Below are 13,612 nucleotides of genomic sequence, written 5' to 3'. Positions count from 1 at the left end.
CCAGCTCTTGATCATGGCGCTGTTTTGGTAGGAACACTTGCATCAAAGACATTAGACCGATTTGATCTGAAACTAAACTAAGACTATGAAAAAAATAGTTTTACCAGCCATCCTGCTTCAACAGTGAGTCTCATTTACAATAATGGGATTATGGCTTTAATAACCAGGGGATTCTGACACGGCTGTTCAAACATGGCTCAAAAGGACATGGTTTGGATACCTTTTCTGAAAAATAAAATTTAAAAAAATTAAAGCGGCACTGAGGAGACTTTTGAAGGCACTATTTCATTTTCCCTTCCTTGCTTCTTCCATTATTAATTTATTGGGTCTCTTACTTGTCTGTGGCGTAATGCCTACCTGTAGCTCCTAAAAAGTAATCAAATATTCCATTAAATGAAATCAAACCTTTTATATATAAAAAGTTTTAGTGTCACTTAATGTGATTACGTTTTACATAAAAAGCATGAATACATTTGTTAAGCCTGTTTCAGTGGCAATATTTAACATTGTATAACATTAAAATGAGTTTGCTAACATTTTAACACATCAATTTGAACATTTGTGTGCTAATTCCATGTAAACAGTGTGACGTGTTAGCCCAGTAAAGGCTGCCATAGTGCAAATGATAAAATATGTAATTTAAGTCATGTGTGTAAACATCCCTGTCTGTGTCTGCATGCTGATGCCTGGAATAACACGCTGCAGCACACTTCAGTGCCGTGCTTTGATGGCAATGAGAGGGTGACAAGATGACAATAAAATGATAATATTTGCCCAAAAAGCTTTTATTTCTCCTGTTACAAACCGGTCATCATGTTGCAAATGCTGTCAGCTCTTGCTTCTAGAATGGTGTGAGTTTCTCTTTGCCAAAAAACTGTGGAACAAATGTGTCTCACTTCAGCTGGAACGTCACGATGAGGCTTTCATTTTCATGTGTGTGCTTGTGTGTGCACAGGGATGCGTCAGGGGAATGATGTTGGGACAACATACCGCTCTGCTATCTACACTTACACACAGCAGCAGCTTGAGGAAGCATTGGCCTCCAAAAATCAGTACCAGAAGGTAGGTTAATCTATTATTGTTTGTCATGGTGAGGTTATTTGAAATATCTGCTGTTTTTGTGCATGAAAGCTTTCTGATATTTGAAATATAGAACAGCCCTTATGCTGTGACCACTGGGTGGAGGAAGTGAGATTGTGGAAGACTTAGTCAAATCCATCCATCCATCCATGATCTGTAACTGTTTATTGTTATTCAGGGTCACAAGGTTCTGCTGGAGCCTAACCCAGTCCTCTGTAAGGGGAAGGCAGGGGTTCACCCAGGACAGGTCACCAGTCAATTGCAGGGGCACATGTAGACGGCCAACCACACAAGCTCAAACTCATTTCTATGGGCAATTTAGAATGACCATTTAACCTGACAAACAATTCTCCAGGAGAAAAACCCATGCAAGCATGGAGAAAGCATGCAGATCCCACCCAGAACAGCTCTCTCTGCAGGGGGTCTAACTAGGAATCTTCTTCCTGTGAGGAAAACATCTCCGACACTTGCATGAACAGCATGCACAAACCACACACATACTATGATCAGAAAGAAAGCGTGAAAATGATGACATCACATTTATGTAAATGGTTGAGAGCATGATAAAACATGACCGTGGGACAATTATATTACTCTAAGCAGCCCAAGAGCAAAGAACGCCACACACCTGGGCGACCAGCGCCATCATGAGCAACAGAACCTGTTAAACCTCCTAAGCACCTCAAATCTAAGCTTTTCAGGCAGAAGAGAATTTATCCTGGCAAGCTTTACAAATGTGTATTTGTGTTGTCATTTCCTAATTATCTAATAAATGTTACTGTGACCTCCGTTCCTGGGAAGATTGTCACCCGTTTTAAATGTTTTCCACCAATAATCTCCCTCACTTGAGAAAAATGGACTTCAACTCATTTGGAAATGGTCCTAAAATGCTTGCTGGATAAATGAGCAATGCAAAGTTTCACAAGATTATTCTGTAGCTTTGCTTAGTTTAGTAAATGGTCTGCTTTCATATCGCACCTTGTACAAGTTGTCTAGATTATACAAAACCCTTCACAATGTGTTTCTCATTCACCCACTCATGCACACATACTTAGACAGTGCTTCTTAGGAACTCTACACAGCAGGGCTTTTTTCTGCAGTCATAATAAATAAAGGCATATTTCTTTTATTCTTCTGCAACGAAAAGACATTTCATCATGTGAGTAACAACATCAATAAAAAGGAGGTAATAGACGATGAACAACCGACCTAATCTCATAACAAACACGCTGTATAGAGCATGTTGCTAAACTACCCCAGACCCCCTCTTTTACCATATTAAAGGGCTGTTTTTTTGTCTTGAGATTGCATGAAGGTGGACAAAAAGGTTGTGGTATTTCCAGCAAGAAATTAAATCTACTTTGTCTACATGCTTTTGAAGTCTACTGGCACAAAAGATGTTCACTGGCTGGCTCTCTTGAATCCTCTCCTGCTGAGTACTTTCCACTGCCATCACACCAAAGGGCTTGTTGCCATGGAAACTTGCAAGGAAGAGGTTATTCTATTCTACTGTATTCTTTTCTAGTGTAGTTTGAGCTTCATTATAGTCCCTTTTCCCCCTCTTGCTCCTCACTTTGTTTGACCTTCCTTTTCTTCCTAAAACCTTTTTTCTTTCACCAGACATCCTCAAAATGAAGGACTGGAATTAATTTTCAGTCGAAGGCAATAATGCAGTTTTTTTAAGATTTTTGGAGTCATTGCACCGTCCTTGTGTTTGTACGTATTCTGTGGACAGAAATGGACCAAAAGACAGGAAACATAATAATTTGGAGAATGAATGAATGAATAAACTTGAGAAGAGATTGATTGACTCATGTTTGGTGAATATTCTGAGAAGTGATGAATGAAGAAGGTAGGAGATTAGAAATATGAATTAACAGACATACGAAGATTGTGTCAGCACTTAATGAGTTAATACAAAACTGTAATGAAGTGAAAGTCTTAAATCTTAAATCCCACAGAAAGAATCCGTTTCTTTCCAAAGGATGTGTTTGTGTCGGCTTCCTTCTGCAGCTTTTCAGAAACAAATTCCAGTTTTGATTAGTACTAAAACCCTCTCCTGCAGCTTTTTGTGTTGACAGAAGCTGCAGAAAACTCCATTTACATTTCCAGACACCAAGATTTCGGGCCGTTAAAAGCGCAAACATTTCTGCAGTTATAAATCTTTAATATCCTCGACAATATTTTCACATATCAGGCAGATTTACCAGAATAAATGCTTCACTTTATTAGATGCTATGTCCCCCCCACCATACATACACACACACAGGCACACACAGTTCATACACTTGTAATGAGGCCTAGAAACCAAACCCAACCTGTTCTTTGTTGGTGACAGAGTCAATTCATACATCACAATAATGCTTGGCTGGTGCAGCATTGTGGTTCTTTGTGTGTGGATGAATTCAAACATCAGGGCTATGAAATTTACTCAAATCATGTGGCATAACCAACATCCCCTCTTGCAAAAAAAAAAGATTCATAACACATACTTGTGTGACTTCCATGACAATAGATGAACTGATTCCTTCTTATTCTGTTCAGAGAATATTCTTATATTCTTATATACTGCACTAGATCATAGGCACAAAAGTACAGCGCAGGTTCTCGTGATGATGAGCAGTTTTCATGTCATGTGGTTGATGACTAGACACGGTCCCTCCTCTTAACCACCACATCTTCCCTAAAATTGTCTTTTAGAATTTGTTTCCTCCAATTTTTCTCTCACTAGATTGGTTTACCCACCCCCTCCCGTCTGTGTGTGCACGTGTGTGCATGGAAGTGTGTCTGTACATGCACGTGCATTTGAGTATGCGAGTACTTGGCCTATAGCAAATGCACTCTGTGCCAAACCATCTGGGTCCTAAATCTGTCCTCTACAAAAAACGCTTCAGTTGCAAAAGTGCTGCGCACACTTGCATACTCACATTGAGGGTTTTTCAGTTGATGCAAGATCTTCGATGATTATGAGTGTGAAATGTTTTAGCTGGGGTCCTCCATATTTAATGTTTGGTGGAAGGCTTCCACAACTTTAAATGTGATCATTTCACCTTCAAAAAGCATATAAAATGTGAATAACTATATTCTCTCTCGGTCTCTCCTCACCACATTAATCGCCACAGATTAACTTGCCATGCTGTCTTACAGTGCCATTTTAAAATTATTCATGTCAATGTCAATTTGTACTCCCAAAAGTCTCATCTTTGCACAATGTGTCGGAGTTCACATTTTTTTCGCAACCACATCTTATTGTGGAATCGCGAAAATCGTAGGTTGGGTTGTAAAAACACTTCGCTATCAGCAGAAAAGGAGATGAAGTTTGAGTTAGACTGGCTGATGAAGAGCGATAAGAGTCTAAAAAACAAGCCTGATTAATTTGGTGTTGTGGTATTGATCGTGTTTGCTTCGCTGTTGTCTTGATTGAAAATTACCTTGCAGGCGTTTGCTTGCACGGGACAAGCTTTCCTCTGCTTTCTTCCCTCCTTCCCATCATTACAGTGTACACGGCATCTAACATGGCTCATAGTGATAACTGTGTGTATCTGTGTGTGTATGTATGTATATGTGTGTGTATGTGTATATATATATATATATATATATATATATATATATATATATATATATATATATATATATATATATATATATATATACCACGGTCTGTGTGAATACTCGATTCTGATTGGCTGGCAGGTGGAGGTTATAAGTGATAACCTACACCTAGGTTAGGCCGTCATATAAGAATGTGTTCTTAATGACCTGCCTGGCTAAATAAAGGCGAATGACTGAATGAATATCAAATAAAGCAGGTTTTTTTTCTCTTTATTGTATGATGTTCACAAAGTCTAATGCAATTCATGTCATGGGTAGTGTCGAGCACTGGAAATCTGCAACAAAAACCACAAACGAAACACGAAACCGACACGGAACCGACCAAAACATGAGCAGCAATCGACCCAAATCTCTAGATCCAATCACAGTCTGAGCTAAGCTACCACGATTAACTAACCCCAACAACTACAGAGCAAGCATGCAGGTGAACAAGCCAATGTGTGTGTGTGTGTGTGTGTGTGTGTGTGTGTGTGTGTGTGTGTGTGTGTGTGTGTGTGTGTGTGTATATGACTGTGTGGTTATGTGTGTGTGTGTGTGTGTGTGTGTGTGTGTGTGTGTGTGTGTGTGTGTGTGTGTGTGTGTGTGTGTGTGTGTGTGTGTGTATATGACTGTGTGGTTATGTGTGTGTGTGTGTGTGTGTGTGTGTGTGTTTGCATGTTCCGTGTGTATATGTATGTCTGAGTGGCTGTGTGTGTGTGTGTGTGTGTGTGTGTGTGTGTGTGTGTGTGTGTGTGTGTGTGTGTGTGTGTGTGTGTGTGTGTGTGTGTGTGTGTGTGTGTGTGTGTGTGTGTGTGTGTGTGTGTGTGTGTATATGACTGTGTGGTTATGTGTGTGTGTGTGTGTGTGTGTGTGTTTGCATGTTCCGTGTGTATATGTATGTCTGAGTGGCTGTGTGTGTGTGTGTGTGTGTGTGTGTGTGTGTGTGTGTGTGTGTGTGTGTGTGTGTGTGTGTGTGTGTGTGTGTGTGTGTGTGTGTGTGTGTGTGTGTGTGTGTGATAATCCTGTCAAAGCTCCACCTGAAGTGTATCTATAGTGGGGGAGGGGGGGGGGGGGGGCAACCCCGCCACCCGCGAGACCAGAGGCCGACAAGGAAGAACCCGGAACCCAGGCCAATATCCCCCCCCCCCAGCGGCGGCCGAGGGGGCCCGCGGGCAGGGCCCCCACGACTACGGGAAGAGGCAGCTAGGGATCCCGCGGTGGCAGCCCGAAAAATGACCAGGTTCCAACGGCTGCGGACCAGAGATTAAATAGTCCGCTCAGCCGCTCCGCTGTGGCTTGTTATAAAACTAATGATTTCAACTGAAAACACATTAAAGCATAAATAACTGATTTAATATTTATGTTTTTTGGTAAGTGACCGTGGTATAAGCGTAGTATAACTTTGCGGAGGCAAACCGTTCACACCCGTGCATCGTCCATATATTTATGTTAATGTACACCTCATCGGGCATTATCCCTTACATATGTATATGTATATATATATATATATATATATATATATATATATATATATATATATATATAGTATATCAAATTCTTTTACTCTCTTCTAAACACTAAACTACTGCTTTTCTTACATTTTCTTTTCATCTTCTTTGTGTCAAAAATTCTTCCTTCTACATTGCAGCATTAACCTTTTTTTTCATTTCCGTTTGTGCCCCAGTGCTTATCAGTGTTGTTCACATTTTCCTCCTTTAAGGGAGCAGTCACGGTATTTGCATTCCAAATGAACAGTCTATTTCTCTAACATGCAAATTAATAGATGTGAATTATGCATTTATAGCAAGGTGCTAACAGTATTTGGACCAGCATAAACGAATGCATTGGAATACTTGGTGCATGAAATGTACAGATAAGCTGTGGGTCTAAGTGTTCAGGGTCCCAGTACGCTAGGCCAAGGTGGATTTGTTTTATTGATAAAAATGTGTCTGACACAATTACAACTGGTAACAATATTCCCCTTTTCAGCTTGTTTATTTTAGGCTTTTTCTCCAGTCGAACGTTTATATCACACAGCAAAATATTTGAATATTAGTTTAGCTTGCAGCAAATTGGTGTCATGTTGACCACTAAATCAAAGAGCTGAATAGCACTTTTCTTTTCTTACATGCTCTATTCATCGCGTATTTTCAACCAAATCTTTGTTCTGGACTGCTTCTTCTATGTTTAAAGCCTGGGATGAGAATTGTATAGCATGCGCAGAGCACCCACACCGTTTTTGAGTCCACTTCCGTCTAATTCAAGGAGTAGTTCAACGCCCCACTCCGTTAGATAGTTGCAGTAGTCACAATACTTATTTGGACTAACATGTTTATATATATTTTATAATTCCAGTAAAGCGCTAAATCTTGACCATAATGTTTGTGTATTTGAAAAAATAATACTGAATCTGAAAAGCTGAAACTGAAAGGTAAGTTTTGATCTTGAACTTTGAAAAACCAAAAATATTTATTCAAAACAAAAAAAAGTCTTTATAAAGTTTTTATAGTTTGATAGGAACAAGTATCTAAATATGATGTAATCAGTCAGTTGTATATCTATCTCCTTATTTATACTGATATAATGTAATAATTTGGTTCAATTGAGTTTTATTCATAGAGCGTCTAATACCAGGGGCCTCTTGTACTAAGAGTGCGTGGATTTCAACGTGAAACCGTGCGTGGAATTTACACGAACGCAAAAATTCCGATGTACAAAACCCTGCGTACGCCCAAATCCACGCAGGTTTCTCTGTACATCCCAATCAGCGTGGATTTGAGCGCACATGCGGGAGCACAACACTCCGCCCTGTCTCTTCCCTCAAATAGTTTGAATATGATAATGAAGATAATTACCCATTAAAAACCGCTCATCCTAACAAGAAATGTACAAAAACAGACAAAACATATTAAAAAAAAAAACATCGGCTCTGAGCTGGAATACATTTATTTGGGGGCATTTCTTCCGATTTCAGCTGCATATGGGTAATGCTGTCTTTGTTTTGCGTTGCGTTCCGTGAAGAGTTTTGGTTTTATAATGATCGTACGAGTTTGTGACTGCGGTCACGCCATCTCCGCTTCGGAGAGGCGCAGTCGCGCTATCTGCGCTTGGAAATCAATTGCCCGTCTACATCGCGTTGTACGGTAAAGCGTGTGGACGGCTTCAAAACGGTTATTATTATTATTTTCATGTCTTGAAATAGATACATATGTCATTACTTTTTGTAGTTTTACTAAAGTCTAACAAAATGATAAAAAAAAGCAAAACCAATCGCCCATTCAGAATCCCATTCATTTCTATATAGGCAGATTTTAAATATTCATTAAAAAAAAAAAAAAATCAAATTGTTTTCAGCAAACTGCAAAGTATTCTTGTATCATGTCCCCAGGTACCTCTGGCATCATTCAAGTTCTTTTACTGTAGCATTTTCTAATAATTACATGCTAAAATCATACCCAATACACAGGTATATAAGCAGATTTAAAAAAATAATTACTATTAGTATTATATGAATTTAGCATTAGAAAATGCTGCAGTGAAAGAACTTGAAAATGATGTCAGAGGTACCTGAGGACTGAGTACATGATGAACAAGAATACTTTGCAGTTTGCTGAAAACAATTTGATTTGTTTTTTTAATGAATATTTAAAATCTGCCTATATAGAAATGAATGGGATTCTGAATGGGCGATTGGTTTAGCTTTTTTTATCATTTTGTTAGATTTTAGTAAAACTACAAAAAGTAATGACATATGTATCTATTTCAAGACATGAAAATAATAATACTAGCCGTTTTGAAGCCGTCAACACGCTTTACCGTACAACGCGATGTAGACGGGCAATTGATTTCCAAGCGCAGATAGCGCGACTGCGCCTCTCCGAAGGGGAGATGGCCTGACCGCAGTGGTTTGAATGTTTATGAGCAGCGTCAGTGCATCAATACACCCTGCTTTTCTTGTTTGAAATTTAAGAACCGACACCAGAACTTAAATTGGTGGATGAAAAACGGCTCCTCGTTCTGCTGTATTGTCATGCGTATTATATACTGACGGATTAAGACCATGTAGCCTATACGTTTATTGATGTCCGCGATCACCTCTCTCATAAGTATAACAATGTGAACAATATAAACTTATATTTAAAACATGAAGCATCACGATCTGATTCCTCTACTGCAGAAATAAAGACAATTTGTGCCAACGGGATTATCGAGGTGCAGACGTGAGAAATAAAGAGCAAGATTGCTTAAACTCGGAGTGTTGCATCCGCAGGAGAGACCGGTCTAGATCCCGGTCCATCACCGGGGAAACACTGTCAGGAGTCCTGCAGCACTTGCAGCCGACTCCATATCAGACTCTGAAAGTTGCCTAAACATTCAATAAAAAACTTTATTCATTCATTGGATCCTGGACCAGCAGATCGGTTTGGTGCCTGAAGACTCGCTCCTGATCCTGCCATCAGCAGGTTCCTCTAACGGAGCCAAAGCTCCATCAGGATTTGCAGGTTCAGTCGTTGAGCTCCTTTAGTTGTTTGTTCAGATCATGTGGTTGATTGTGAGATAGTTGCAGCTCCACTCTTGTGTAATTTATTTGGTGATGTGGGGACTGTCGTGTCCTTCACGTGGTCGTGAATTTATTGTTGACGTTACGTTTCCCTCATATTCTGCACTTCACTGCATCACCAGTGAGTGTCGCCAACGGACAGAACCTCAGAAAAGTGCGTACACCAGCCTTAATGTGTGAGTGAAGGACCGCAGCTTTCTACGTTCACGTCATTCTTTGTACATCCGACCGTGAGCGTTGAAAGTGGCGTACGCACGTTTTTTGTGCGCCGCACTCTTAGTACATAAGGCCCCAGGTGTCTGTAGGCAGATGTTTTTTTCCCCATTAAATGTAAAGGGTCATCGAGTTTATTCTGTGACACTAAATGCAGATCCAGGGATGTGTTACAACCAGGAGTTTTAATGTCTGATGTAGACCCGATACCAATGTGTCGTTGTTCTTAAACACCCTAAACTCAACATCTGGACTTATTTCATCCCGTTACCATGTTTGCTCCCCTCTGTGGAAATGTAGCTCATTCATTACAGTGTTCAAATCTTTTATCTCTAAAGGAGTTTTTTGTTCAATAAATGATTAATAATATCTGTATAAGCAATTTCTGAATTAAAACATTGAATAATACCATATAATCACAAGCACTGAGAATATAGTCAAGCTGGGAGCTGCAGTGTGCAACTGCTTTCCAGCCACCGCCCCGTGTCACATGAACACCCAGATTCTGAATAATTATGCTTTGCCTTTTTTGCATTGAACAAAAATAGACATGGAACAACTCCAAGTTTTATTTCATTTACTGATTACAGACCACATAAACCGTATCGAACCTGAAAGATGATCCTTGGCTGACCCACAGGAACGACAGCACGAACAGCTGCTCACACCAATAACCACTGACTTGTGGGGAGTCATTTCAGAGCTCTGGTTTGTAGTTCCTCTTCTGGGATTTTGAGTACTGAAGACAGATGGCTGTACATGTATTGAATGTGCACTTTTATATCCTCCACCAACTATGATAAAAGCAGCCTTCATGACAAATGAAAGTTTCATTAGTGCTTGTGTCTTCTTGTTTACGGTTACTCTTAGTTTTTAATTTATCCTCACACCATCTGGTGGAGTCACATGGAGGAGAAGGTGTGATCACTAACTGATACACCAGTGATGTGTGAGTTCGCTTTCTGCTCGAGCTGCACACACGTCACACCAACATATTAGACATGTATTTGAGAAGTATTTGAGAGCTCTAGAGAAAAAGTCCTCAATGAGTGCAGGTGAAAATGAAATGATTCTTGGGTTAAGCTGGTTTAATGCATGACGGCAACAAGACCTGTTAAAATAAGACACAAACCAAAACAAGTGCATGTTTGTCTCCACTTCAATTCCAAGATTTAAGGATTTATTTATTTTTTAGAATAAACTTGTTCATTTGTGTTTGCTGCGTGTTTCAGCCCAAACCTTTTCCCAGAGATCTCTGTTCTGTTATGATATTGTATCTATTACAAAACCTTCACAATGTCAGTAAAATATTTGGCTCTTCAGATGGACACTCGCTGCCCTGAACGCACCTCTGATGTAGTGGATGAGAGGGAGTGCGTGGACATGGAGTGTTGTGGGCAGAGTGATACCAGAACAGGAAGAAGTGAGGAAAAATACGGCAAAAATATAGTATACACGTAGTATACATGTGCACCTATAAAGTATGACTTTACAACATGGCTCATCACGTAGTGTGTTCTTTACTTGAGTTTAACGTTGTTGTTGTAGATGTACTTGTATTGTGACAGTTTCTTTCTATGTGGAGTTTGCTTGCTCTCCCCATGCCTGTGTGGGTTTTCAGGTTCTCCAGCATCTTCCCACAGTCCAAAACATGCACATTAGGTTGATTGTTGACTCTAAACTGCCACTAGACTGACCGTTAATGTCAACATGACTGGTTGTGGTTCCGTTTGTGTCTGTGATGGGGGGGAAGCTGTCACAAGCTCAAACTCAAACTCAAAACAGCGTCCAAGATTACTTCTGTTTGGTCTCTTGCTCGGTCACTCTCATTAGTGGAATCAATACTTTCCCCGGTCTCTTACTTGTCTCAGCCATGAAGCCCACTGTAGCTCTGTGAGCTAGTTTCTCCGATACTGCTGTGTGACATGATGCCCTAATCAATAAGCAGTGGTAGCAAGAGAAAACTCAGATGCAGGGCCGAAGTTGCCTCAATGCCTCGGCTGGTTTCTGGCAGCAGCAGGGGGGGAAGGCTGCGACTTCTACTGTATTGTTTTACGATTGCATTGAAATGTATTTGTATTTCAACCTTTATTTACAAAAGAAAATGACTATTTATGCTCAGATGTCAAATGTCTGTAAAAATGACAAACCATCTAGAAATTAAACTCCAAGTGGAAACTATGCCGGATATTTAAACTACAGAGGAACCCCGGATGATGAAACAAAACAAATAAAGCAATAATAAACAAAACTAAGAAAATAATTTTGTCACAATTTCTGCCAGTTTATGTCTTCATTTCTTATTTTTCATCACAAAACATGCACTATAATGAAGGTTATTTTTGGGTAACTGTGGGTAACCATATTCGATAACAGTGATCTCATTGCACATTTTACATTTATTAATGTGTATTTTCTTTCTTTCTTGCTTTCTTGCTTTCTTGCTTTCTTTCAGGTACTTACAGATGAAGGATTTGGCCAAATTACCACAGAAATTACTGAAGCTCAGCCGTTCTACTACGCCGAGGATTACCACCAGCAGTATCTGAATAAAAACCCTGGTGGATACTGTGGTCTGGGGGGGACAGGAGTCACATGTCCCATCGGGTTAAACAAAAAGACCTAGATAGCCAGTGAGAGCCAGGAATGAACTTTAAGCGTGCCTCTAGGGATGCTGCAATGAACTGGTTTCTTATCAGTTCAGAAATACTTTGCTTTTAAGCATTTAGAAGCTTTTTTTTCTTCTTTTTTCATATGTTTAGATTTTATTCCTTTTTGCACCAACAGACTTGCTGATACACCTTGAATTTAGGCCACATTTCTCAAATGGCACAGATGGAATGCAGTTGTAAAGTCTTATAGTCATTTTCATGTTCTGGGTCTTTGCAAAGCACCAACTCGTATTGTAATAGACGCTATTTAAATTAAAAGAAATGTTTTAAGAACAATACATTTTCCCAGCATTCTGGTCATTACAAACAAATAACATCTGATAATCTGTGCATTTATCAATAAAGCAGTATGCAGCACAGTTTCATTTTTTACAGATAAAGTGTGTCGAGTGAATTTAGTGCAAAAGTTAAAAACATTTTGTGTCAGCAGAACAACTCTCGCTCACATCTGGTTGTTTCAGCTGTAAAACAGCTGTAAAACAGCTGAAACAACATGTGAATAGAAATTTTATTCATTAAGTTGATTTACAAGATGATTAATTAAAAGGTTGGATGTTTTAAGGCAATAAACATATTCTGAAATTAAAACTATTGTGTCTTTTTTATTTTAGACTTTTAGTCACGGGCAAAAAAACTCAGTCGGGGAGAAATATTAAACGATTTATGTAAATTATGGTCTGTAGCAGAGACATTGTTTTGATCCTGAAACTACCCTGCCCAGAAATATATAAATAAATATATATTTTTTTATAAAACTGTTTACAATGTCAAATCAAACTCTGACTCAGAGTAACGCTCCGAGAATGAAAGAGCCTCAACACTGATAGCAGCCATTGCCAGTTTCTAGATTTTTCAACTAATGCCTCAGAGTTTCTGCTTTTATTTATTTGGTCATTGTGACTTTGTGACTTTGTTTATCTCATAACCCCCATTTCTATTCTTGTCCAGTTCCGATGGCGTCCCATCAGTCTGTTTTAGATTCATAGCATATTGAGAGCTCTGCTCTCAAGTACACACTGTTTATGATCTGCTTCTCTGTGATGGTTCAACTTGTGTGATATTTGAGCTTTGCACACTTTGAAATTGATGCAGTTCGTTACTTATAATTGTGACTTTTTTCCAAGAATATAATAGAATCAATGTTTAAAACCTGTTTCATACCATTAGCAGGTTAAGTTGCATAAAGATTTCTCTTCTTCTGCTCTGCTTGTGGATGAAGCGGCCTGATTGTGCCGCTAACTTTTTTCAAATCCTACAACTGCTGAGACCACTAACACCCAGGTGAAGAGCCCATCAAACAGAGCAAGCAGGACATGGACACAATTGCAGATGATATCTGCTCCTTCATGCCTGAGCAACCTCTGAATCCCAACGACTGCAAGCACAGTGGTTCCTGTCACTTTCTTCCTTAGAGGACAAATCTCACGTTGGCCGGGTTTAGACAGGCTGTGTTGACAGCTAGTTTGAAGCAGATGATGCTCATAGAAATTGCAGA

At 39.5% G+C, this 13,612-nt stretch overlaps 1 protein-coding gene across 1 annotated transcript in view; it reads left to right on the top strand.

Moving 5' to 3' along the window:
• Positions 1-12,705, top strand: part of msraa (methionine sulfoxide reductase Aa) — a 38,883-nt gene extending 26,178 nt beyond the window's left edge. The window contains exons 5-6 of the mRNA XM_061746497.1: positions 956-1,062; positions 11,901-12,705. Of these exons, the coding sequence (XP_061602481.1) occupies positions 956-1,062; positions 11,901-12,071 (278 nt within the window). The 3' untranslated portion in view covers positions 12,072-12,705. The remainder of the gene's footprint in view (positions 1-955; positions 1,063-11,900) is intronic.
• The last annotated feature ends 907 nt before the right edge of the window (positions 12,706-13,612 follow it).

This window comes from Cololabis saira, chromosome 18, assembly GCF_033807715.1.
Source record: "Cololabis saira isolate AMF1-May2022 chromosome 18, fColSai1.1, whole genome shotgun sequence".
NCBI lineage: Eukaryota > Metazoa > Chordata > Actinopteri > Beloniformes > Belonidae > Cololabis > Cololabis saira.
Note: the sequence above shows the minus strand (reverse complement) of the source record. Positions and strands in the feature narration are given on the sequence as shown.